Source organism: Equus przewalskii, chromosome X (assembly GCF_037783145.1).
Source record: "Equus przewalskii isolate Varuska chromosome X, EquPr2, whole genome shotgun sequence".
Classification (NCBI taxonomy): Eukaryota; Metazoa; Chordata; class Mammalia; order Perissodactyla; family Equidae; genus Equus; species Equus przewalskii.
In genome coordinates this window covers 39,296,782-39,321,222 of record NC_091863.1, presented here as the reverse complement: position 1 = coordinate 39,321,222, position 24,441 = coordinate 39,296,782, and the positions used below count along the sequence as shown (strand labels likewise).

At 41.2% G+C, this 24,441-nt stretch overlaps 2 protein-coding genes across 6 annotated transcripts in view; one reads left to right on the top strand and one right to left on the bottom strand.

Annotated features, from left to right (window-relative positions):
* The window catches only part of ZNF81 (zinc finger protein 81), a 67,800-nt gene extending 46,219 nt beyond the window's left edge, over positions 1–21,581 (bottom strand). The window contains exons 1-2 of one of the 2 annotated variants that reach the window (XM_070606459.1): positions 21,452–21,581; positions 15,816–16,058 (exon numbers count right to left, since the gene is read on the bottom strand). In XM_070606459.1, coding sequence (XP_070462560.1) covers positions 15,816–15,887 — 72 coding nt within the window. In that variant the 5' untranslated portion in view covers positions 15,888–16,058; positions 21,452–21,581. Of the gene's footprint in view, positions 1–15,815; positions 16,059–16,781; positions 16,959–21,451 lie in introns of those variants that run through there. The other variant, XM_070606458.1, reaches the window with a different exon arrangement.
* Positions 21,582–21,648: 67 nt separating this feature from the next.
* The window catches only part of UXT (ubiquitously expressed prefoldin like chaperone), a 117,682-nt gene continuing 114,889 nt past the window's right edge, over positions 21,649–24,441 (top strand). For 3 of the 4 annotated variants that reach the window (XM_070606529.1, XM_070606531.1, XM_070606530.1), the window contains exon 1: positions 21,656–21,854. The gene's annotated coding sequence lies outside the window, so the exon portion shown is untranslated. Of the gene's footprint in view, positions 21,855–24,441 lie in introns of all 4 variants that reach the window. The other variant, XM_070606528.1, reaches the window with a different exon arrangement.

The window sequence follows — 24,441 nt, the reverse complement described above, 5'->3', positions numbered from 1 at the left end:
CGTGGCAAGGCCTTCGACACACGTTTGCAGGGCTCTCCCAGGGGTAATGAGAGTACCTTGTTTCACACCAGCGAGTGGGTCAGGCTTTAGCGTGACTGCCTCTACCTTCTGATGTCCAAACTCTTCACTATACAGATGAAGTCCTCTTGGTTGGCAAGTCAGAAGCCTCAGTCTCAATGGTCTTCCCTGCAGTATGATCACGCCTTTGCCATCAGAGGTGGCTGGTAAACCCTGACAAAATTCAGGGGCCTGCTCACCAAGTAAAGCATCCGAGACCTCTGAGTGGACTCAGAACACTCTATCCTTGCAGTCAAGGAAAAACTTCCATCTCTTTGAACCCCACACCCAAAACGAAGCCCAGAACCATACTGGACTCTCTGGGTAAGCGAAACAGTATGTGCCTCACCTGGACTCTCTACTTGATCCTTTAGATTGGCTACACTGCAAACCAATGTCCTTTGAGTGGAGCCTAAACCCACAGGCAGTGTAGGATGCTGTCCAGCAAGCTGTGGCACACTCTCTGCTCTCTACCTTCAGGGTCCCCAAAGCCTAAATGACCCTGCTGAGTCACTAGTCTGTGTGACTGATTTTGCTTATTGATGTCACTAGCAAAGGGAGGCAGCCTCCACTGGGAAAAACCCTGGGGTTTTAGCCTTGTCATCTTCCTTACAGAGCTACCAGCTACACCCCTTATGAAAAGCAGCTATTAGCTTGCTACTGGATCCTTGATGAAACTGAACAACTGATCAATGGAGGCCCAGTGACTCTCTAGCCTGATAGTCCCATTTTGGGGAAGGCCAATTCACAGCCGATGACTAACAAGATGGGAAGGGCCCAACAAGCCTCACTCGTCAAAAGGTAAAGTATATTCAAGAGTAGAGCTGGTCTGGCCCCAGCAGCATCTTGGCTTTACATGAAAATGGGACAGTTATCCCTCTGGGGGAAAATTTATTTTCTGCTCTGCCAGTTGGAGCAAGGCTGCTGAGCTTAATGGGGCCCTCGATTCACAGAAGTTCCTCCAAATGCCTGGACCTGATCCACTAATGGTTTGGCTATGCTGGAATCTGATGTTTTCCACAGGCTGTCAGAACTGAGAATGAATGTGGGCGTTCCACTCAGCAGGCAGAGCTCAAGGCCATTCTCATAACTCTGGCCAATATTCCCTTTGATATTTATTGACTCTTGAGCTCTTGCCAATGTCCTAGCTGTTCAGTCTCCCACTTGGAAGACTACAGACTGAGAAATGAGACAGCCCTCTGTGGAAACAAATCACAGCTACTAATTGACCAGTCTGGGTCACCCACGTAGATGCTCGTGCTAAGGGTCCATTCTCTGATGACCCTGACTGAAATCAAGCTGCTGACTAAGGCTTCCCTGCCCAGATTACTACCATCGCTGCCTGGATCCATCATCACATCAGACACCGCAAAGCATCCATCATCACAGAATGGGCACAAAGTACAAGTCTCTACATTTCTGATGCAGAAGCTACCAAGTTGCATGCCAAACTTGTGACTCCTTCCAAAAGATGACCCGTTGTGAGGAGGAAAGGCACACTTTACCAAGTGTGACCCCACCTGCTCCTGGCCAACTGACCGCATCACACCTCAAGCTCCCTCTCCGAGTTTCACTGATGTTGCAGCACTGTTGACATTTCTTCAGGTTAAAATGCTGCTGTCTCAGTCTGCTCAGCCAGCTCCAGCCACACAACTGTGGCTCTTAGAATTAACATGTGTCAGGTTTTCAGCTTTCTGGACTATCTGCAGCCTGAAAATGGTACACCTTTTATTGCAAAAGCCATGTAATAATGGGTTGATAGTCAAGGAGGTCAATGGACTTCCACACTCACTACCATCCACAGGCATTTGGTCCTGCGAGCACTGGAACAGCCTCCTCAAAAATGGACTCAAAAGGATTTCAGACTCCACCTCGCTCACGTCCTCCTGATCCACACATCTTAGTAAGGCAGTTTAGTCAAGGAATACGGCTGTGCCCAGAAAGATCATCTCCTTTCAGCCGCTCCCTGGGTGATAACCAGAACAAAAGGTGTTGAGAGTTATATGGACATATTTTCACAATTTGGTATCCTGTCTTGAACATTCCTGGGTATAATCTTCTTTCTTCTCCCTAACAGCAACCCCAGACTAGCCTGGTTGCTAACCCTCTGGGTGGCAGCCCAGCCAGAAGGAAAGAGCCTAAGGGATTTCAAGTTAATTATGGTTCAGCCACCTGGATTCTCTGGTTGGACAGACACTGTCCTAGATCATAAGGATAACTGCCACTTGGTTCAGTACATTGCTTACTGTGTCCCCCTACAGTGACCCACATGGGCCACAGTGCAGAACATAACAATCTCTATAATTTATAAAAATGCCCTTGTCCCTCTTGCACCTGACCCACTCAGATGAAAGGTCTGGGAACCAGTGGGAGACGATTGGGGAAACGGGTGAATTTATAGCTACTAGAATGGGCCACAATGACTTTGTGTCAGTAGAGGGTGCACAACAATATAGTACCTTAGGCACCAGGTGGTCCAGGGAAGGGAGAGGCATTCACGATTTTTGGCTTTCAGAACCACCCCTGCAGCCTTCCTCGCAAAAGAAAATACCCTGGTACATCTCCCTCAAACTGCTGAAAGGGCCTTACATTTAACCGACTGTCTGGTCTGCCAATCCCTGCAACCATGACATTATCACCAGCCCCCTTTGCCTTGCTGAGAAGTCTATGAGAAATAGAGGAGAGGGCGCCAGCTCCTGCATCTCACATGCGAAACACCTGTCAACACCTCTAAACGTCTCTTCGAACCACTTCCCCCAGCTGTGACTAGTCATTCTGTGGGGCAGAAGAATGCCATGTGGCTGGTGGCACGGACATACAGGACAGGTTGGAATGAATGCTCTCAGGCAGTCTCTCCGATAACAAGAACTGGACTCAAGTTTTCAAACAGAACTGAGAACTCTTGACAATGGTGAACTTCACCTGAGCCCTGAAAACAGTGACAGTTAAGAGATTCCTTCGCCTGTTTGTGTTCCTTCTCGAAAAATGACTTACCACCAAGAACCATTCTTCCCATAAGACTCAGATAAGGCTGTCTGTCCACTCTTTCTCATGACGCCTACAAGACTCACTGACAACCCCCCTGGTTTACCTGTGACAAGGCCAAACACGGACCTTTCTCCTTTTGCCTGAACCTGCGGACAAGGCCAGACACAGACCCTCCAACTCCCCATTCTTGGCCTCATGAATGATTAACTGAGGTTAGAAATTTGTCCTCCTGAAACTAGCTAGACACAGAGATAAACATTTCCCTTTCAGCTGATGTGAGACTTCCCCTGATGGCAACAACAATCCCAAGTGTCCATCTCCCCACGATAACTTGTCTATCCCTCCCTGTGAATGTGAAGGTAAAAGGCAAACCACCCTGCTGAGACACTCCGACTGCAAGAGCCTGAATAAAAGCAATTTTCTTATTTGGTTTTTGTCTTGGACAGTTTGGTGCCGTGACCTGAACAGGACTGGAAGCCCACCTCCGGACCCTCATCTTCTCCACCCAGGTACTGAGGCCTGTCTAGCCCATTGTGTTCCATCCCTGACTGGTGATCTGGGGATCCCAGGGTGAGTTCAGCTCCTGTGCTCTGGATACTGTCCATGGGCGTACAGTAAGGATGCGATTTTCATTCTTTGAGTGCTTTTTTGGTTTTGTCTTGTTGCTGGATTTTGTTTAACCTTGGTACTCACTGGACACTCTCAATCCAATTCTCAATCTCTTTTAAAAATCCCTGCCGATTATATGCTTTACCACTATGGCGACAATGCAATTCATTACCTCCACAAATGGCATAATTTTATTACTAATGACAACTTAGAACTCCAATGTCCCCTTTGGGACATATGGGATCTCCCTAAACTTGTTCAGTTATGAAGCGCCCTAAACTCTTGGGGTTCTAGGACCCAACAGTCAGCTTATTTTGCTTGGTTCAAGGAGGGTGAAAAATCAGAACATGTCTGCAATCTATCTCAAACTGTGTAGTCCCTCAAGGACTGTCTCTCTCACCACCAGTCCACCCCTCCTGCTCCTCCTTCAGCCCCAACTAAACCTCGCAACCCTTTCCTCATCCAGAACTCTCCATGCTTGCCACCCCAGCCCTTTTTCCTACTCACCATTCTTCCTTATTCTGTGGATTCCCCTTTTCCCCCCCTTCAGCCCCTAATCCTCTTCTACCCTCTGTGGCTCCACTAAACTCTCCTGCTCCCAAACCCCCATCCTAACTTGAATTATTGCCCTTCTCCAACCGTGATAGAAAATCAACCACCTGAGCGCCCACCTGAGCAAGTATTCTTTCGGCCTTGGTCTTGTTCAGATTTACCTGCTATTTGTTAAAGACTTTCCAGACTCCTGTAAGAACAGAGAAGAATTTAGTAATCAATTCAGACTGGTCCTTGGAGCATATTCTCTTGGACACCCTGATTTATATCAACTTGTGCAACTGCTTGTGGGCCCCAGAGATGGACCTTCAAAGAAATCAGAACACCCATGAGGCTTACACGCAAGTTAAAACCATAGAAGAGAAACTGTTAGAATACATTCCACTGTCTTCCCCCTCAAAAATTTATTAGGCAAAGATACAAGATTGCAGACAACAAAGAAATGAACTGATCTCTAACTACAGACAGAGATTAGAAAATGTTAGAAAGGACTGTCCTGCTCTCGCTGTTGACAATCAAACTACAGCTGCCTTGGGCACTAACTGTGTTAACGGCTTACAACCAGAAATCAGGGCCATTATCCAAAAACATAATGAGAACTGGCAAACTACTCCTCTCTCCTAAATATATACACTAGCTCCACACCATAAGAACTCCACAAATCAATACAACGCAAACCCATGACTTTATAACTTAAATAACTAGAAGGAAACGGGTCAGGGCAATCTGCTCCCCCGAAAACCTCCATAGACAGGGACACTTGCAGATATCATTACAAAAAGGCGGGGGGGGGGGGAGCGTTGGACTTGGGATTCCCAGGCCTCAAAACACAAAAGGGAAAGAGAGTCCAAAAATCCACCTCCCCAGGGACCTTCCTCGGAGGGACCCTCTGGCTTATATCCACAACCTACTTAATGTGCAAGGAGAGATAATACGCCGAGCCATGGACATCCCACCACTTTCCCAGTGGACACAAGGGCAACACAGTCCACTGTTAACATGTCTGATTTTTCCACCACCCTTCCTCAGAATATACAAACCATACCTGTGGTGGAACTGGATAATCTACCACAAGATTTACCCTCATCTAAACCTCTTCCTGTCTCACTAGACCTCTCAGTACCCAGCATAGTTTCTACTTAGCTCCACTACCCCAGTTAGCCCACTGGGAAGAAAACAGCTCTTTTACATGAACCAATGAGCTATACGCTCTCTATTTGTGTCTGTGTATTTGTTTATGTGTCTGTCAGGAAGTAATATTTTTCCATCTCCAGGAGGAAAAATGAATATTCTTAAAATTTCCCCCAAATTAAATAACTTTGAACTTCTAATACTTTCAAAGTACTAAAAAAAAAGTATTCTTATAGAAACTAACTCAAATATTTCAAGAATTCAAGTTCACATAATTTAGGTCAATCTTTGGTAAATGAGACTAGTTTAATCTTATTAGTTAATAAAAAGGGCCATGTTTTCTATGTCATCAGCATCAAGTATAATACAAGCATACATTTTTTTAATTGCAACTAGCTTTCATTTTTAATGAAATAGAGTAGAAGAGAAGAAAAAATATCCGAGCACATTATTTCTAAAGGGTATCGCTTTTAAAACATTTGTGTGTGTGTGTGTGTGTGTGTGTGTGTGTGTGTGTGTGTGTAGTGTGTGCATGTGTGTGGATACACAGTCAGGATGTGTCACTGCGTAAAATTTTGACTGCATCAGTCAAAAATGTTTGGGGAAAAAACTCAATAAACCTTTTTAAAAAACGTTTGAAAGCCTCTGCTCTATTTGATAGCTTCCCTTAAAGGGCAAGCAAAGCAACAGGCTGCAATATCATTTTCTATTAGATAAGAGATTTGCCTGAAGAATCTAGAATGTCTGACTGAAGCCTACACAGTCAGCATCTTTCTCTGTCCATCAGGCAGCAGAGTGAGAAGCTTCTCAGCACATCAGTGCTTCACGGACAACTGCCACCTTGCTTTCATTCCAAATTACCATCAACCACCAGCTCGCTGGCTTCACTGCAGGCTCCCGGAGGCCAGCTGAGTCTTGATTACGCCTGGTAAGAGTGGACATGGCTCTAGTATAAAACACTGAGATCCATGAGTGACCTTAGAACTTCCTTTCAGGTAATTTTCTACATCAAAAACTGAGACTGAACAGAAACAGAAACAGTCATTTTTACTCTGCCTGGGTATATGTTTCCTCAGTTGACACAGGTTGACTGATTGCACAAGCTAGCGTTACATTTACTAGATGTTTAAGGTTATGAAAAATGTAAATCTGTATTTAACCAAATTAAATCATCATTCTACAAACTTTATATCAACAGTAACTGTATTTTGTAGTATGTTAGCTTGAAGAAGGTTTCCAGTATCTTTGGGTAATCTAAAACCTTGGACTTACATTAAGTTAATGGATACTCATTAGCTATATAGATCATTTCTAAGTAAGACAGAAAATTGAAATATTAAGCATAACTTTAAGTTCATATACCTTTTTCATCTTGTTTTTATATGGTACAGAGAGACTACATATACTGATTCTGTTAATGAACATGTTCAGTTTTGCCACTGTGGGCAGCTGTACTACAAAGGATGTGTATGGCTATAAAAGGCTGTGGGATGTACATTCATCAGCTCTGCTGGTCCGCTACAAAATGCTGGTATGGGACAGACAATTCACAACTATTCCCACTTCCTAGCTTAGCTTTCTCTGTGAAACAGAAGTTATTGTGGTTAAAAATTGTAACCAATATATGTGAATGAGACTCTACTAGGAGCAATAGTGGCAGAGAAGGATAACTTTGGATGCAAGGTATGCATGGTTTGTTTTTGTTAAGGAAAATGTGAGTACTTTTGTCCTAAAGTAAAACGACTGGTTGGTCCAGAATGAGAGAGGGGAAAACATATGATAAAAGCTGAATGGATACAGAAAGTTGTAGAAAGTTCACAGAAAGGGAATTTTATTTCTTGTGCTCAAAGTTGGCTGTAGTTTAATAAGTTTATTTATAAGATTTTCAAGAAGAAATTTAGTATCAAAGATTATACTAATGCAAAACTAGAGTTTGATTTTCTCTCTGTTAAAACTACTTAACCCCTGATATCATGCTTTTTTGTCTACTCTTCGTTGTATTTCTCCTTCTTTTCTATTGATCTCTCACCCAACCATCTCCTTGTGATCCAACACTGCAGGATGACTTTGCCCCTTGCAACGGTCCTCTCTCTCCTTAATGCGTCCACTGGACGGAACAAAGGGGAACGAAATTTCCTTGTATTTAAACCACCCCACACCATCAATTCCCATGTCTCGGCATATGCAACTGGCCTTTATCCCCCAACATAATTATGCTTCTCTTGCAATCTCCACACTGCGTAACACCACTTCCTCAGGGTCAGGTGTAGGAAAAAACATAAGGGCACTTTGATCCCAGATAATCACCATTTTCTCCTCCACGACTTTTCAACCAGCCTCACAGACCGTTCAGTTCTACCCAAAGACTCTTCTCCCGAGGGGCCACACTATGGTTAACCACAAGCATTACTACTAATTCCTACGTCACAAACACCGTGACCCCTAGGATACTACCTTTTGTGTGGCTGCCAGCTCATACCTGCCTTCCTCACACCAATCTTTCCTGTGTCTTCGGAATCCTTGTCTGAGACTTGCAAATACTGAAAACCACTACCCCACCTGTCGACCACCTGTCCCTCTGGAGACTTAGACAATCACTCCAAAAGGAGGCAACTACAGGGTATTCTGGAACTTCCCAGGGGTATCAGCAATTCTCTCTTTATGAGGGCTAGTTTACTCACTAAGGGAATTATACAATTAGAAAAAGTGGTTCCAAATCTCTCCTTAACCCTTACAGAAGTAATAAATTATACCACTTCTACCTTAGAAGCAAATAAATTTAAACTCACTGGCCCAAGTTATCCTGGACAAGCGTGCAGCTCTCAACTTCCTCCTACCTAGTCAGGGAGGTGGCTGTGCCACAGCCCACAACACATCTTGCTGCGCTTGGAGGCACACCACAGGCCAAGTAGAACAGTCAGTCACTAAACTCAAGGAGAAGGCTACTGGGCTTTCTAAGGTTGCTATTAATGGCCCATGGAACATGTTCTCTGGGCCAGAATATAGGATCCTGGCTTTGACGTATATTGCAAGGATTGTTAATCCTTCTCCTGTTTATAATCTTCTGTCTTGCATTTGGGGATGCATCCTGCCCAGAGTCTTAAATGCTATCATACAGCCAGTCTTGACAAAGGATTCAACAATATATCATAATCCAGCAGACCTGAGAACAACTACATCTCCAACCGACTCTACGCACAGAGGACAAATCTGAGCTGACAGCTTTACACTTGGAGATCAAACTTGAACTGACAATGGTATAGACCTGGGCCTCTCCCATCACCTTGTTTCCAGACGTGGTTGCTCAGGGAAAACGTTATGGTTGTCTTGAACGACATGGGGCCTGACAAAGTTGCATTCCACCTGAGCCCTAAAAACAGCGACAGTTAAGAAATCCCCCCACTCTTTTGTGTTCTTGGAAATGACTTAGCGCAAAGAACGCCTTTCCCCATATGACTTAGATAAGACTTGCTGTCCACTCTTTCTCATGACCCCTATAAGACTCCTGAGTTTACCTGTGACAAGGCCAAACACAGATCTTTCTCCTTTTGTTGAACCTGCTGAAAGGCCAGACACAGACCCTCCAACTCCCCATTCTTTTTCTCATGAATGATGAACTGAAATTAGAAGTTTGTGTCCCTTAAACTAGCCAGACACAGAGATAAACATTTTCTCTCAGCTGGCTGACACTTCCTCTAAATGCAGAAACAATCCCACCTATAAATCGCCCTACTCTAACTTGTCTACTCCTCCGTGTGAAAGTAAAAGGCAAACCACCCCGCTGAGACACTCCGATCTTCAGATCTGGGGTCGCTCCCGCCTGCAAGAGCATGAACAAAATCAATTTCCTTTCTTGTTCACTTTTGTCTTTAACAGCTGAAGACTATCAGCTGGCTGAGAGGCCACACGGGAGGCACTTTCAACTGTGTCCTCTGACTGCTGTGGGTCCTACTTAGGAGGCCCCCCCATTTGTAAACATTTTCTCCTGGGGGGCACTCTGGGATTGTATGCCTTGTGTGGAAGCCAGGCATGAACTTGCCTCCCCTCCCCCCAAAAAACATGGTGATTTGCACCCTCGGGGTCGTCTTAAGTGGCCTGCAAGTGTTTAAGGTGGGGACCAGTGGCTCAGGTAGCTCTTAAATGATACTGAAGATCTCTCGAAAAGAAAGCTACTCTTGGTTGCTAGGAGGGGCTTCCTAGAGGAATAAATGGCTTGCTATTTACATGCAGCCTGAGGGTAGTTATTCCTACGATAGGAATCATCCAATTAGGAAAGGTGGTAGGAAATTCGCCCCTGATTTTAGCTGAGGTGATCAACCACACTACCTTTGACCCTGGAAGACATTCTGTTCAGCCTCAGCTTACTGTTCAGGGTTGTTACAGGTGATGGAATTGCCTATTGGGCCAAGGCAGAATCTGTGCAATTGCTAACACATCCTGCGCTACCTGGGTTAGTGTCTTAGGCCAAGTGGAAAGGTCAATATAGCAACTTCAGGAGAACAGCATCTGGCTTTGTAAGGTAGACCTTGACGGCTTATGGGTTTTGCTCAGCTGACTGAGTCCAGAACCCTGGAGGTCATGGTTGAACAAAATACTGCAACTAGCCTCATTCTGCCACTTGGAGTTCTGTTGATAATAACCTTAATTAAGTGCTGCATGAGACAAACTGAACAGATTTGGCCCTGGCCTCTGTCACACTAATCAGAGTGGCTGACAAAGTAGCATACTCATGGGAAAATCTGCAGCAGGCAAGACAGTGTAGAAACAAGGGGTGGATGTGGTTGGGAGACAATTCTCCATGGGTCTCTCATGTTTCCACATGTCTTGCAAGCACAGGCACTACTTCCTTTTGTTCCAGACTATCTTTTCAAGGATGTTTACATAGCAAACAGCCTTGGAACATACTGTGCCTCCTTCCAGAGCAAAGAAAAAGTTTGCTTACTGCTCATTATAAAAGATTCAGGTAATCTAAGCAACCCACTGGGTGTGCAGGCATCACCTGGCCCCCTTCACATCACCCTGTAGGAACTGGGACTCAGGGGACTGGCGCAAACGCTAAGACTCTGGCTACTGTTGCCATGAGTACTCCAGTCCTTTGTCTCTCACTCAGGAGGCCACGTCGTCTTCTGCCAGCATCCAGGACACTGGCAGGCTCTCTTGTTAGCTTGGAAGTAGGATAAAATCTCAGACTCTTTCCAGTTCTCGACAGAGACATAAGAACAAAATGCAACGTGTGGACCTTGTTTGGATTCTGATTTGAAGTAACCAACTTTGAAAAGACACTTGCTTGAGCTCTCTTAAAAAAATTTTTTATGTGTTGGCAGATCTCAATAAAAAAGTGAAAAAACAATACAGAAATAAAGGTCTTTAACATTTCCTGCCAAAATAGCAGGGGACAAAGAGGATCATGACCAGTAAACAAAATGAAGTGGAAATAAATAAAGACATAAAATACAACAGAGAAAAAATGACAGAAATATGCAAGAGAGAAAATTAAATATACATAGGATTTGCATCCGTAAAGAACTGACCCAATTGAACAAACTCTCAAATACAGGGTTCAAGGAAAACTTACAACAAATAAAAGGACTCTTGAAATAGGAGTCTACAAATCTTGTCATTACTCATAGTCAACAGTTAATAGATACTGTTTTAATAAATAGAATATTAATTATATTTTATAATGTTATAAAGGTAACCACTTGAAGGACCAAAAAAGACTTTAACCGTTCCAAATTACAGAAGGAACACAAAACAAAGCAAAATAGAGCTTGTAGTGAAAGACATAAAAAAGAAGCATTAAACCAGAAGGCACAGTATAAAACATATCTTTCATATATCGCATAGAAAGAAATGCACAAAGATTCAGAATGATAATGGTAAAAAGGATGAGCAAAGCTGTATCAAAGAACGTCAGCAGAAAGGAAGCAAGGCCTTCATCTTAATATCAATCAGAGTAGAATTCTGGGATAAAAGAATTAAACAAGACAAAGGAAGATACTTCTCAAAGATGAAAGACTCGATCCAAAATAAAGGATTCTGGACATCATCAATGTATGAGGAAGTGCCAAAAGAAAAGAAGCAAGATCTCCATCTTAATCAGAGTAGAATTCTGGGACAAAAGTATTAAACAAGATGAAGGAAGACAATTTATAAAGATAAAGGACTCAACCCAAGATGAAGAATTCTGGATATCATTAATCCAGCCCCATTGCTTTGGTGACAATCCCTAGGGTAAGTTTTGGGAAGGAACTAGAAGCATGGAATGCTCAACTTTGATACTTATTGGTATGAGTGTGAGGAAGATTGTCCCTGAGCTAACATCAGTGCCAGTCTTCCTCTATTTTATATGCGGGATGCCGCTACAGCATGGCTTGACAAGCACTGTGTAGGTCCACACCTGGGATCCAAACGTGCGAACCCCAGGCCGTGGAAGCGGAGCACATGAACTTAACCACTATGCCAACAGGCCGGCCCCTCAACTTTGATACTTTTTAAAATCAAGAATGGATGTTGATACTTTTTAAAATCACTTTTCTCTGATGATATGTTACTATGGTGAATTATATATAGATTTTGTAATGTTGAACCATGTGCTCAGAATGAATGATCTTTTAAGGAACGATTGGATTCTGTTTGATAACATTTCATTTATAATTGCTCCATCAGTATTCACAAGTGAGAATGATCTGTCATTGATGTTTTCTTTGTCAGGTTTTTGTATCAAAACACTAAACAAAAAGTTAAGAGACCCTTGGGAAGGCAGGATTCTGGCAAGGATGTAGAGTCTGTTGCGGGAATGGAAGCTTAGAGCATAAAAAAGGAAGAGTTGAAGGCTGTGGGGTTGGCTTAACTAAAACTCCTAGGACCTGCAGAGAAGATCTGTACCACAGGGGAGGGTTATAGGAGGAATGACCCCTCCCCCATCCCGGCTCAAGAAAACAAGTCCCTGGCTCAAAACCCAACCAACAGGAGAAGACATTAAACACATACAGAGCAGCAGGTTTTGTCCGTGAGCTTACAGGAATTACTTATCTGGTGAAACATCTTGGTTGAAAGTGGACTGGAGGTCAAGGGAGGATATTTTTTTTGAAGGAAGATTAGCCCTGAGCTAACTACTGCCAATCGTCCTCTTTTTGCTGAGGAAAACTGGCCCTGAGCTAACATCCATGCCCATCTTCCTCTACTTTACACGTGGGACACCTACCACAGCATGGCGTTTGCCAAGCGGTGCCATGTCCACACCCAGCATCCGAACTGATGAACCCCGGGCCGCTGAGAAGCAGAACGTGTGAACTTAAGCTGTGTCACCAGGCTGGCCCCAAGGGAGGATTTTTTGAAATGGAAGATATTACTGCATGTTATCTGCTTTGAGAAGGTACCAGCACAGAAGGGGCAAGGTGATGATAAAAGAGAGAGAAGAGATACCTACAGGAGAGGGGAAGGGATTCAGCGGAGAGTTCATTTCCTTCTAACAGGAAAGAAAGTTCACGGGTATAGGAAAGGAATGAATAAAGGCATTCAAATCTATCATTTTCCCTCTACCTGCGAGTTTGGCTTTACCGCATCAACTTTAAAATGTTTCGCTTGAAGTTCACCTCTGTTCGGGACTGAATGTTTGTGTCCCCCTAAAATTCCCACGCTGAAGCCCTAAGCCCCAGTGAGATGGTATGCGGAGATGGGGCCTTTGCGAGGTAACTAGGGTTAGATGAGGTTGTGAGGACGGGGCCTGCACATAAGTGCCCTTAGAAGAAGAAACACCAGAGAGCTTGCTCTCTCTCTGCAATCCCCTTCTGTGCATGCACAAAGAAGAGACCACGTGAAGACACAGCGACATGGCAGCCGTCTGTAAGCCAGGAAAAGGGTCCTCACCAGGATCCGACCATGCTGGCACCCTGATCTCAGACTTCCAGCCTCCAGAACCGTGAGAGAGAAATTTCTGTTGCTTAAGCCACCCAGTCTAAGGTATCTTGTTATGGCAGCTTGAGCTGACTAAGACGATCTCTATATATTTTTTAAGATTATTTATATTTTCTCTTAAAAACATATTTAAAATACTTTAATGTTTTTAAATATGATCTTTGCTAGCTTTTTAGTTTTTATTTTTAATGTAATTCTCTGTGATTGTAGAATTTAGAATTCATGTTACAGCAAAGCTTATTTTTCTTTGCTTGATCAAGGGTGGGTTAAAATGGCTAATGGCAGAACTAACTATTTCTGCTGGTTTTTATTTTACATAGTTTAAGGATATATTATTAGCTATAAATGTGTCGATATTTTTTATAATTATTAGTATTTAACAGTTTGAATCATCTACCTTCACCCCTTGTGTTTTCACCTTCCATTCTCTCTGGTCTGATGTTAAAAACACAGCCCCAGGTTTCTATTGGTTCTTGTTTGCCAAGTCTATCATTTTCTATCCTTCTTTTTCCATCTAATCTGAGAATCTCTTTTTTGTTTAGTAGGCCACATTTTGTGAAATAAACAGGAGAAAGTAAGAATGTGTTCTCGGCTGCTTTTATTTGTATAAAGAAACCCTAATCTTGCAGAGAAAACTAACTAACCTGGTTATATGTATTAGAGAGAAGCGAGCAGATAGGAGAAAGATGAGTAAGAGAATTCAGACTGTACAGCTTTTTATATTTTTAAATTGTATATATTTTTGAACCATGTATCTATATTATTATTCAAAAAAGCAAATTAAAAAACTATTACTAATATCCTTAGAGTGATAAGATGTGGCATCCATAAAACAAAAATAGCATGCTATTAGAAGGGAATATTCTGAAAACAAAAAAGCTATTTAAAATAAGTTATAACAGTATTAATGAGAGACACAAAAGAAGATTTGGAAGATAAAATTTTAAAAAAACAACCAGAAAGGAGAGCAAAACAGAAAGAAATGGAAATCAATAGAACAAAGAATTTTAAAAAATGGAAGATCAACAACTGAATAAGAAGAGTTTTTTGAAAAGTAGAGAAAATATGTGTGTGAGTAGAAAAGGACGAGCTTGAAAACAGGCTTTTTAAACTCTGCACAAAAATGATTTCAAACCTAGAATTCTATACCTAGCCAAAAAGACAAATTTAGTGTCAGGGTCAAAGAAAATACATTCCATGGCATTTACTAACTTGTACATTTCTATAAATATATTTATACAGTTACATATATTAAATAAGTATATTTTTGCATGACATTTTCAGATATGCAAAGCTTCATAAAATCCATCTGACATGCATCCATTCTCAAGGATATAATGGAGGATGTGCTCCCACAAAATGAGGGTGTAAACCAAGAAAGAGGAAGACACAGGATCCAGAAAACAGGAAGAAAGACATAGTATCCCCGGGAAAGGGGATCTGACATAAGACAGAGGTGAAAAGGATTTCCTGGGGGATGGCAAAGGGAAGACACCATAGTAATAGCTGTGCGTGAAGCTGAGGGAGCCACCAGACCAGCTTTCAGCAAGTCAACAAGCTCTAGGAGAGATTTCTTCAAAGAGAAGACACTGAGGCCCAGAGTTAAGACCCGCCCCACCTATGACTAGCCAGATAGTTTTTCTCTATGCCCCAGTTTCCCCATCTATAAAGTGGGGACGACAATGGCACCTACTTCTCCAGGCTTACTTCTCCAGGCTGCAGTGAAGATGAGTTAGGTTACGTAGAGTGCGTATAATAGTGCTGGGCACACAGTAAACATTACATGAGTGTTTGTAATTATTGTCACTATTATTATTGCCTAATATGTCTGAATACACAGAGAGGAGATTTAAACACCTGGGAAGAATTTGGAGTTAAATTACAGATATGTATGTAGTAAAGCAAACAAATGTCTAAATCAGAAAACTGTTAATTCCAGGCAAAAGAAAAAGTTGTACACTAATAGTCATCACAGCATGGATACTACATGAGTCAACTATAAACACTCACAGTAGTAAACTGACGGTTGATCTCATCAAAACAACGATATTTATAGGCAAATGTGTATGCGAGTGGGGGTGTATGTAAAAACCAAATCTCTACTTTCTGTAGTGGAAAGTCAATAGAAAATGCCCCACACTAAAGCAAACAGAATCTGTTAAAAAGATTAAGAGCACTTGCCTCTAGGAAGCTGGAATCTGGGAGAAACACAGCAGGGAAGAGCCTTAAGACTTAGAGAACTATTAGACACCTTTTACCACTTGTAAACAAAACTAAAAATTAATTGCAAATTACAAAGTGGCAAAAAATATTCACAAAACATATAAAATGATAAAGGGTTATCACATTTAAATAACTCTTTAAAAATCCATAAGCTAAGCTAAATAAATCAGCAATGGGCAGAAGAAGGAACTTCACACAAGGGAAATGAATGACCAATAAAAATGGGGGGGTGGATTATCCTGCCTGGTAAAAAAGTCATACAAATTAAAATAAAGAGATACTATCTTTTCTTCTGAATGAATTCCTGCCCCGGGGCGCCTCTTCCTCCTCCTCACCTCACAGGAGTTGTCACGTCCCCCTGCAGTCAGGGCCAGGGATGGCCCGGGAGAATTCTGGTTAGCTGGCATGTTCCGGCTGGGCCTCAGCCCTCGGGCTCTCTTGCTGACAACTCTGCTCTTCCCAGGAGCCTGAGGCCAGGCAGGGTCTGTGGACTCAACCAGAGCTGCTGGGGCCGGAGAAGATCCTGCAGCCTTCGCTATGGGGTCTGGCCCAGGGACTCCACAGAGACACCAAGAAACCTGGAAAGATAGTGTCCACATGGTCAGTCACTCACATTCACCCCACAAACATTCCCTGGTGGCACCAAAGTACAGTTCACAGTACTGGATACTGCGGGGTAGACAAAATCCAGTCCATACCTATTCTAGTTACTCATCAAAATGGAATATGAGCAAGACCATGAGACTTGGACTAAAATTAATAAAGCTTTAAATTCTAGCTCTGCCAAATTTTAGCTATGAGAATATGAAAACGTTTCTTCAGTTTTGTTTTTCAAAAGGCATCAAAATTATTTATCTCAAGTGGTTGTGAAAATTAAATGAGATGATGTTTGTAAGGCACTTAGCACCAGATTGGCCCAGGTAAACAATTAATTCATATTAGCAAACACTATTATTATAAAGAATCATCTAATGTACAGAAGCAGGTACCTCATTTAATTTGCACAACAATCCTGTCATCTATGTGTTGCTATAATTATTATTATTTCATTTTATGCATACAGAACAGAGGTTTAGTGACTTTAAGTGAAACTCGGTCTACCTGGATTCAAAGTTCACATTCTCAACACTACACCACATGGTACCTTTTACATGGTAGGCTCAAAATAAACGTGGTTCTGTTTAATAAATGTTGAAAACATGACTGTGATTTCAAATAAAAAATTTAAGTAAAGTTTCTTGAAACAGAAGAGACTGCCATAAGGAAAATACTAATAGCCTGGGATAAAAGTTTTAAATTACCTCAAAAATATCCAGAAGTAAAACTGTTTCTCCTGTTGAGGCAACTAGGGAGGAAAGAGCGTCTCTGCATCCAAGGTGAGGTACAATTTTATTGTGATCAACTAACAGAGGCACTACAGATTTAGTCATTCTAGTTGAGAAAGGGAAAATATTCACGTAAAATGAAGAGGAACTTCACAAGACAGAAGTGAGAAACGTCATGAAGAGGAAACAAGAAAGTAAAATAAATAAGGAGTAAAATAAAAGGCGTGAATAAGTTAAATTTTAAACACATAAAGATGCCGTACCAAAGAAAGACAGAATATGCTTTCTTTCCTTATGCCTATGGAACTTTTACAAAATTCCATTAAATAACTTGCCCACAGGTTAGTTTAAATAACTTGAATTTTCAAAAATAAATTTAAAAAAATAAAACACATTGGACATTTATGTATATCCATATATATATGTAAGCATACAAGTGTGTGAACACACATACACATGCACGTATCCATTAATAAAAACCCGACAGATGTTTTAATGTTGGGAATTGACAAGCTACATTCTCTGATCTAGTATAAAATATTTAACATCATTAGTCATTAGGGAAATTCAAATAAAAACCAAAATTTTCCAGGGGCCGACCCCGTGGCCGAGTGGTTAAGTTCCCACGCTCTGCTTCGGCGGCCCAGGGTTTCGCCGGTTCAGATCCTGGGCTGGGACATGGCACCACTCATCAAACCATGCTGAGGTGGTGTCCCACATAGCTAGAGGCATTCACAACTAGAATATACAACTATGTACTGGTGGGCTTTGGGGAGAAGAAGAATGGGGAAAAAAAGATAGGCAACAGTTGTTAGCTCAGGTGCCAATCTTTAAAAATAAAAACCATACAGCCTACAAAGCCTAAAATGTTTAAAAAAAAAAACCCAAAATTTTCCAATCATTAGGAGACCACTTCACATCCATTAGGATGGCTACAATAAGAAAAAAAAGAAATAAGCGCTGACAAGATGTGAATAAATTGGAGCTCTCATACATTGCTGTTAGAGAGGTAAAAATGGCGCAGCCACTCTGAAAAACAGTTTAGAAGTTCTTCACAATGTTACCCATAGATTCACCATATGATCCAGCAATTCCACTCCCAGGTATCTACCCAAGAGAAATGAAAACACATGTCCGCTCCAAAACTTGCACACAAATATTCACAGCAGTATTATTCATAGTAGCCAAAGAGTGGAAACCACCTAAATGGCCATCAACTGATGAATGGATAAACAAAATTTGGTATATCCATACAATGGAATATTATTTGGCAACGAAAATAAGAAGTACTGATACTACAACATGGATGAACCCTGAAATTATTATCTGACATGAAAGAAGCCAGTCACAAAAGACCACATATTTTAAGACTCCATTCATGTGAAATGTCCAAAATAGGCAAATGCACAGGGAGAAAATAGATTAGTAGTTGCCTAGAGCTGGGAGTGTAGTGTGGCAGGAATGGTGAATGTCTGCTAACATATACAAGGTTTCTTTCTGGGGTATTGAAAATGTTTTAAAATTAGATTGTGGCCATGGTTGCACAACTCTGTGAATGTACTAAAAACCACTAAATTGTATACTTTAAATAGGTGAATTTTATGGTATTGAAATATATCTAAATAAATCTGTTTCTTAAAAAAATTATGGTATTGGAATATATCTAAATAAATCTGTTTTGTATATCTAAACAAATCTGTTTTAAAAGAAAAAAAACCACTTTCTTAAATAATCCAGGATCAAAGTGGGAAATCAATATAGCTTCTGTATTTTTACCAGAAGTCATAGAACACACTAAAGTTATACAGAGTGAAATTTACAGCTTTAAATGGCTGTATTTTTAATTAAAAATAAATATAACAGAAAAGAGCTATGAATTCAACCTAAAACACTAGAAGCAGAAAAAAGAAAATTAAGCAAAAAAACCCACAAAAAACCCAACTCAGAAAGTAATAATTAATAATAAAATCTTAAATAAGTCAAATAAATATAACAATAGGGCATTTAAAGAAAACAAAGAGCTGGTTCTTTGAAACAACCAATGCCATAGATAATCCCCTTGCAAATCACATAAAGGAGAAGAGTCTATATATATATATATATATACACACACATACACACACATACATTATATAATATACATATATTATACATTATATGTAAATTATATATATAATACACACATACATTATATATATATAATACACACATATGAAATGAGAGAGGAAAAATCTTTCTGAAATAGGGCAGTGTTTTAAAGCAGTTATTGCAGGATATTATGCATAACTGTATAGCAAAATATTTTAATAATGATGTGAAACAAGTGCTTCCCTAGCAAAATATAAATTAACAAAGTTAATACTGGGGAAAAAACACAGAAGAGAACAATAAGTATAGAAGAGACTAGAAAAAAATTGATGTAACACAACAAATACAAATTGGAAGACTCTGAAAGGAAAAAGGAAAGGTGGACAGCCCACAGACCTCAGGGCCTGAGGAATAACACAGTGGTGAGTTCCCTGGGTTTCACTTTCCTTCCCATATATCACCAACAGGGCACTGGAGAAGCTTATTACTCAGAATTGTCAACAGGCACAGATGAAAAAGCTCTAGGAAAAGCCTACTCCCCTTAGTCAAAGGACCAAGAAAAGGATAGCCTAACTGAACATACCAGCACTGCCACAGCCAAACTTAATAGAATACATAGTCTCTACAAGTACCCATGGAACATTCTCCAAGATATACCATACCAAGGGTCATAAGACAAACCTCAACAAATTGAAATCATACAGAGCATGTTCACTGATTATAACAGCATCGAACCAGAAATCAATAACAGAAAAGTCTCCAAACACTTGGAAATTAAATAATACATTTCTATATAATCCATGGATCAAAGAGGAAGTCTCAAGGGAAATTAAAAAGTAATGAATGAAAACATAACATATCAAAATTTGTGGGATGCAGATAAAGCAGTGTTGAGAGGGAAATTTATAGTACCAAATGCTTATATTTGAAAAGAATTAAGGTGGTCTTAAATCAATAATCTTAGCTCCCACCTCAAGAACCCAGAAAAAGAAGAGCAAAGTGGCAGAAGGAAGTAATAAACATAAGAGTAGAAATCAATGAAATTGTAAACAGAAAAAGAATAGAGAAAATCAATGAAACCAAACACCTGGTTCTTTGAAAAGATCTATAAAATTGGTAATCCTCCAGCAAGACTGACAAAGATAAAGAGAGAAGGTACAAATTATCAATATCAGAAATGAAACAGGAGCTATAACTATGAATCCTGCATTCATGAAATGGAAAGGAAGGGAATACCACAAACAATTTTAAGGACATAAATTCAATAACTTGGATAAAATAGTCCAATTCCTCACAAAACACAAACTCAAACAACTCACCCACTATTACATAGATACTCTGAAAAAATAGGAAATAGACAATCTGAATAGTTACATAACTACTACAGAAATTGAAGCCATAATCAAAACATTTCCAAAAGGAAATTTCCAGGCCCACATGGTTTCCCTGGAGAATTCTACCAAACATTTAAAGAAAAATTAGCATAATTCTACACAATCTCTTCCAGAAAATAGAAGAGAACACTTTCCAATTCGTTCTATGAGGTTAGTATTACCCTAATACTAAAACCAGACAAAGACAGCACAAAAAAAGAATGCTACAGACCAATCTTTCTCATGAACTTAGATGCAAAAATCCTCAAAAAAAAGAAGTAATTGCTAATGAATTGCTGCAATATATAAAAAAGAATTATACACCACTACCAAGTGAGGTTTATTCCAGGAATGTAAGGCTGGTTCAATATTAAAAAATCAATCAGTGTATTCTCCCATATTAACAGGCTAAAAAAGAAAAATCACAAGATCATATAAATTCATATAGTGTTGACAAAATTCAACACCCATTCATGATAAAAATAGACAGATCAACGAAACAGAACAGAGAACCTAGAAATAGTCACACACAAGTATCACCAATTTATTTTTCCCAAAGGTGCAAAATAAGTCAATGGAGGAAAGACAACCTTTTTAACAAATGGTGCTTGAACTGAACATTCAAATAAATGAACCTCAATTTAAGTCTCACACTTTACACAAAACTTAACTCAAAATGGATCACGCACAGCAGAAAGGACAAATCACCATCACAGTGGAGAATTTTTCCCTCCTCTCTCAGTAGTAGAAGCAGCAGACAAAAAAGAGTACAAATTTTGTACGACAAAACTGACAACTAAACACTCAAATATTATTTTCAAGTTATATATGGAACATCTATAAAAAAACCACCATACACTAGGCCATGAGTCTCCTCATATTTCAAAGAAGAATTTCGCGTAGACATTTTTCTGACCACAGAAAACTAAGGTTAGAAATCCACTAAAAAGATAAACTTTTGGAAACTGAAAACGCACTTCCAAATAACTCGTGGGCAAAAGAAAAATTATCAACTCTTAGAAAACACTTAGAACATAACGCACCAAACCCTGTGGGTCTTAGAGCGAACTTTAAGACCTTAACGTTGACAGGAGGAAAACCTGCAAAATAATGAACGAATCATCCAACTACCTACAGCCAAACAAGCTATTCCATCCTGACCACACACACTCCCCGAGCACTCACCCTCCCGGGCCGCCCATCACCTCCGCAGCCCTCCAGCACACAGCAGCGACAACCTCCCGACAGCAACTCTTAACCCGCGGCTGAGAACCGCAGCGGCTTCCGGTCACCACCCCTAGCACCGCCCCTTCTCGGGGTTTGGGGCGTCGCACGAAGGGGGCGTGGTTCTGCGCATGGGCAAAACCACTTTCGAAGCCGCTGTCGGCCAAGAGTCGACATGGCGCTGTGACGGAGGCGGTGCTTTGGGACGCTCTGTGCGCCTGGGCATTGTTGTCAGGCGGGGAACATGGCCGCGCCCAGGTCGCGCTTCCCCACGGGGTGCGCCATGTTGGAGGAGTGTTCGTTCCGTACCGAGAATGAGGAAACCTCTACACTCGCAGAGCGGAGCGGTGGAGCTGTCTCACAGGTGGGAAGAGCAGGGGTGGTGGGGACGTTTCTCTAGGCAGGCTCCCTGGAGGAGGGGTCTTTAGATCTGTACCCTATGGATCTGTGTAACGTTCGGAGAAGCTGAGAGGCCTCTGGAAAGACGCAGAGGTGCCAGTGGCTGTTATCTCCTGGCACATACCACAGGATGAGAAGCGGGGAGAAGTCAGACTGGTTACAGGCTTCTCCTGGAACATACCAGGGGGGAAGGAGGGGAAGAAATCAGGGAGCTGCAAGCCCTCCTGGGCTGTAGCGCTGGGGGAGAAGCCAGTGTTAGATTCCCCTCTGCTGTGCTTGTGGGGATTGGCTGTGGGGTTTGAATGCTCCCATAATCCGCATTATCTCCCCCTCCAGCTACCCCAGCTAAGATAAAAGTATGTACCAATAATAATTTTTTTATTTTTCCTTAATCTAATGCAATATGCCTGTAAAAACATCTTTAGGGAACTTTATTATTTTTATTTCCTCATAAAATAAAATCTACGTGATGATAGGGCCCTTACTTTGCAAATGTAGCTTTAAGACAAGACTGATTCTGCCCTTCAGAAGCTTTGCTGCTCCTTCTCACCTCCAATATGGACGTTCTGGAGATGTTCCTGCCCTTCTGAGAGAAAGGTCATGGGGCAGAAGGGGCAGAAGTCGTGCTGCCCTTCACCTGAGAATGCCCTCTTATCCTTCAAAACCAAGTTCAAATATCTCCTCCCCCAGGGAACCCCGTGACAGAGCTAGAAGGCCCTGGGCCCGCTGAAGGCCTTTCTGAAGCCGCAGGTGAGGAAGGCATTTTGAGGGGAGCTGGCACAGGCTCAGATGTGGACTTGCTGGATGCTCTCAGTCCAGTCACATCCCCTCTGGGCCTTAGTTTGACAATCTAGAATGTAAGGGCATCCTACTCCAATCAGCCTAAGACCATCTGGGACTAATTTGTAGTCTGACAGATCCATCAATCAATGAGGGAGACCACACACCAGAGGAACCATGGGACGGCTCACTAAACAAAGGAAAAGATAGAGGTATAGGATCCTGAGGGATGGTGAAGTTCAGATGAAATGTAAATGAAGCTATGTTTTGGTAGGCTCAAAGCAAAGCAGGGCTGTATGCGGACTGTAAAGTGAACCCAGAGTCCTGTTTCCTTGGAAAGAGTAAAGTTAAGATAGATGTAGAATGTTATGTCTAGATACCCTTTGTCTCTGCACCGGGGTTGGAAATCTTGCCTGCTTCTTTGTGTCTATGTGATTTAGAATCTCCAGCAAGAGTGGGATATTTCATTCATACTGGTGTCATTTCAAACAGCAGTTTCTGATAGTCTATGATTGTAAAGAACAAAGTGTCTCAGTGCCTAAGAAGGCAGTAGTCACTCAAAGTGGGAATTCTTTATGGCATCATAGCTGCAGCACGTCCTAGGGAGAAATAATGTTTCTTGTTAATTTTACATCTGACTTTATCTGTGTCTGTTCTCCCAGCCTGATGAATGGCAGGACAGATTTTTATAGTCTGAGGTAATTTTTAGTTTCTTAGAGGGTTGGACTCTCCTGGTCCAGATTCTCTCTCTGCCCTCATTGCCCTGGTCTGGATGTTTGTTGCAGGAATAAATGAAAGAAGAAACATAATTAGTGGAAGCACATTTGGCACGCATACACTTGTAATTGAGTGCCAGGAATCATTGTTAATGTTGCTGGGTGTCATAATAGTACTACAGTTGTGTTAAAAAAAATAGGTCTATCTGTTAGACCATTTCAGAGAAGAAGGAAAGAGCCAATAAATGTGTGAAGAGATGTTTGAAGTCATTAGTGATCAGGGAAATGCAAATAAGACATGATGAGATGATATCTTACACCCATTCAATTTGCAAAATGTAAGTCTGACAATACTAAGTGTTGGGGAGGATGTGCACCCATAGGATCTTTTTGCCCTGTTGAAGGAATATAAATCAGTGTAACCACTTTAGAAAACAGTTGGCATTCCCTCCTACAGTGAATATTTACATACCTCACAATCCAGCCAGTCTACTCTTAGAAATATATCCAAGAGGAACACTTGCACAGGAAACCTAGGCTATGCATGGCATCCTGTTCACAACAGCAAAACCTGGATGCGAAAATGGATGCTCATCAACAGGAGTCAAAATGAATGAACTAGAACAATATCCAACCATGTGGATGAATATTAAGGGGAAAAAACCTGCAATTCCCAAAAGGTTATATACAGCATAACACACTTTTATAAAATTAAAAGCTACTGATATATAGAACATGAACTATTTAGGATTTTGTGTAGTTGTGATAAAATTGCATCAAAAGGAAATAAAAAACTGATGAACTTGGGATTCAGGGTGATGTTCACCTCAGGGCAATGAATTGGGGGGCCACATGGATAGATGGAAGTTATTGACAAGGCCATACCTTTTCTTTTGGGTGGTAAGTGCATTGAGTGCTAATTGTATGATTAAAACTAACTAAATATTTAAATAAATTGGGAAAATTAAACTGTTAGACGAATATCTAAAGGTAAAAAGAGAAAGTCTACATGGAGAAAAGTGCTGTCCCTTCCTTGAATGGAGCAAGAAAATCTTT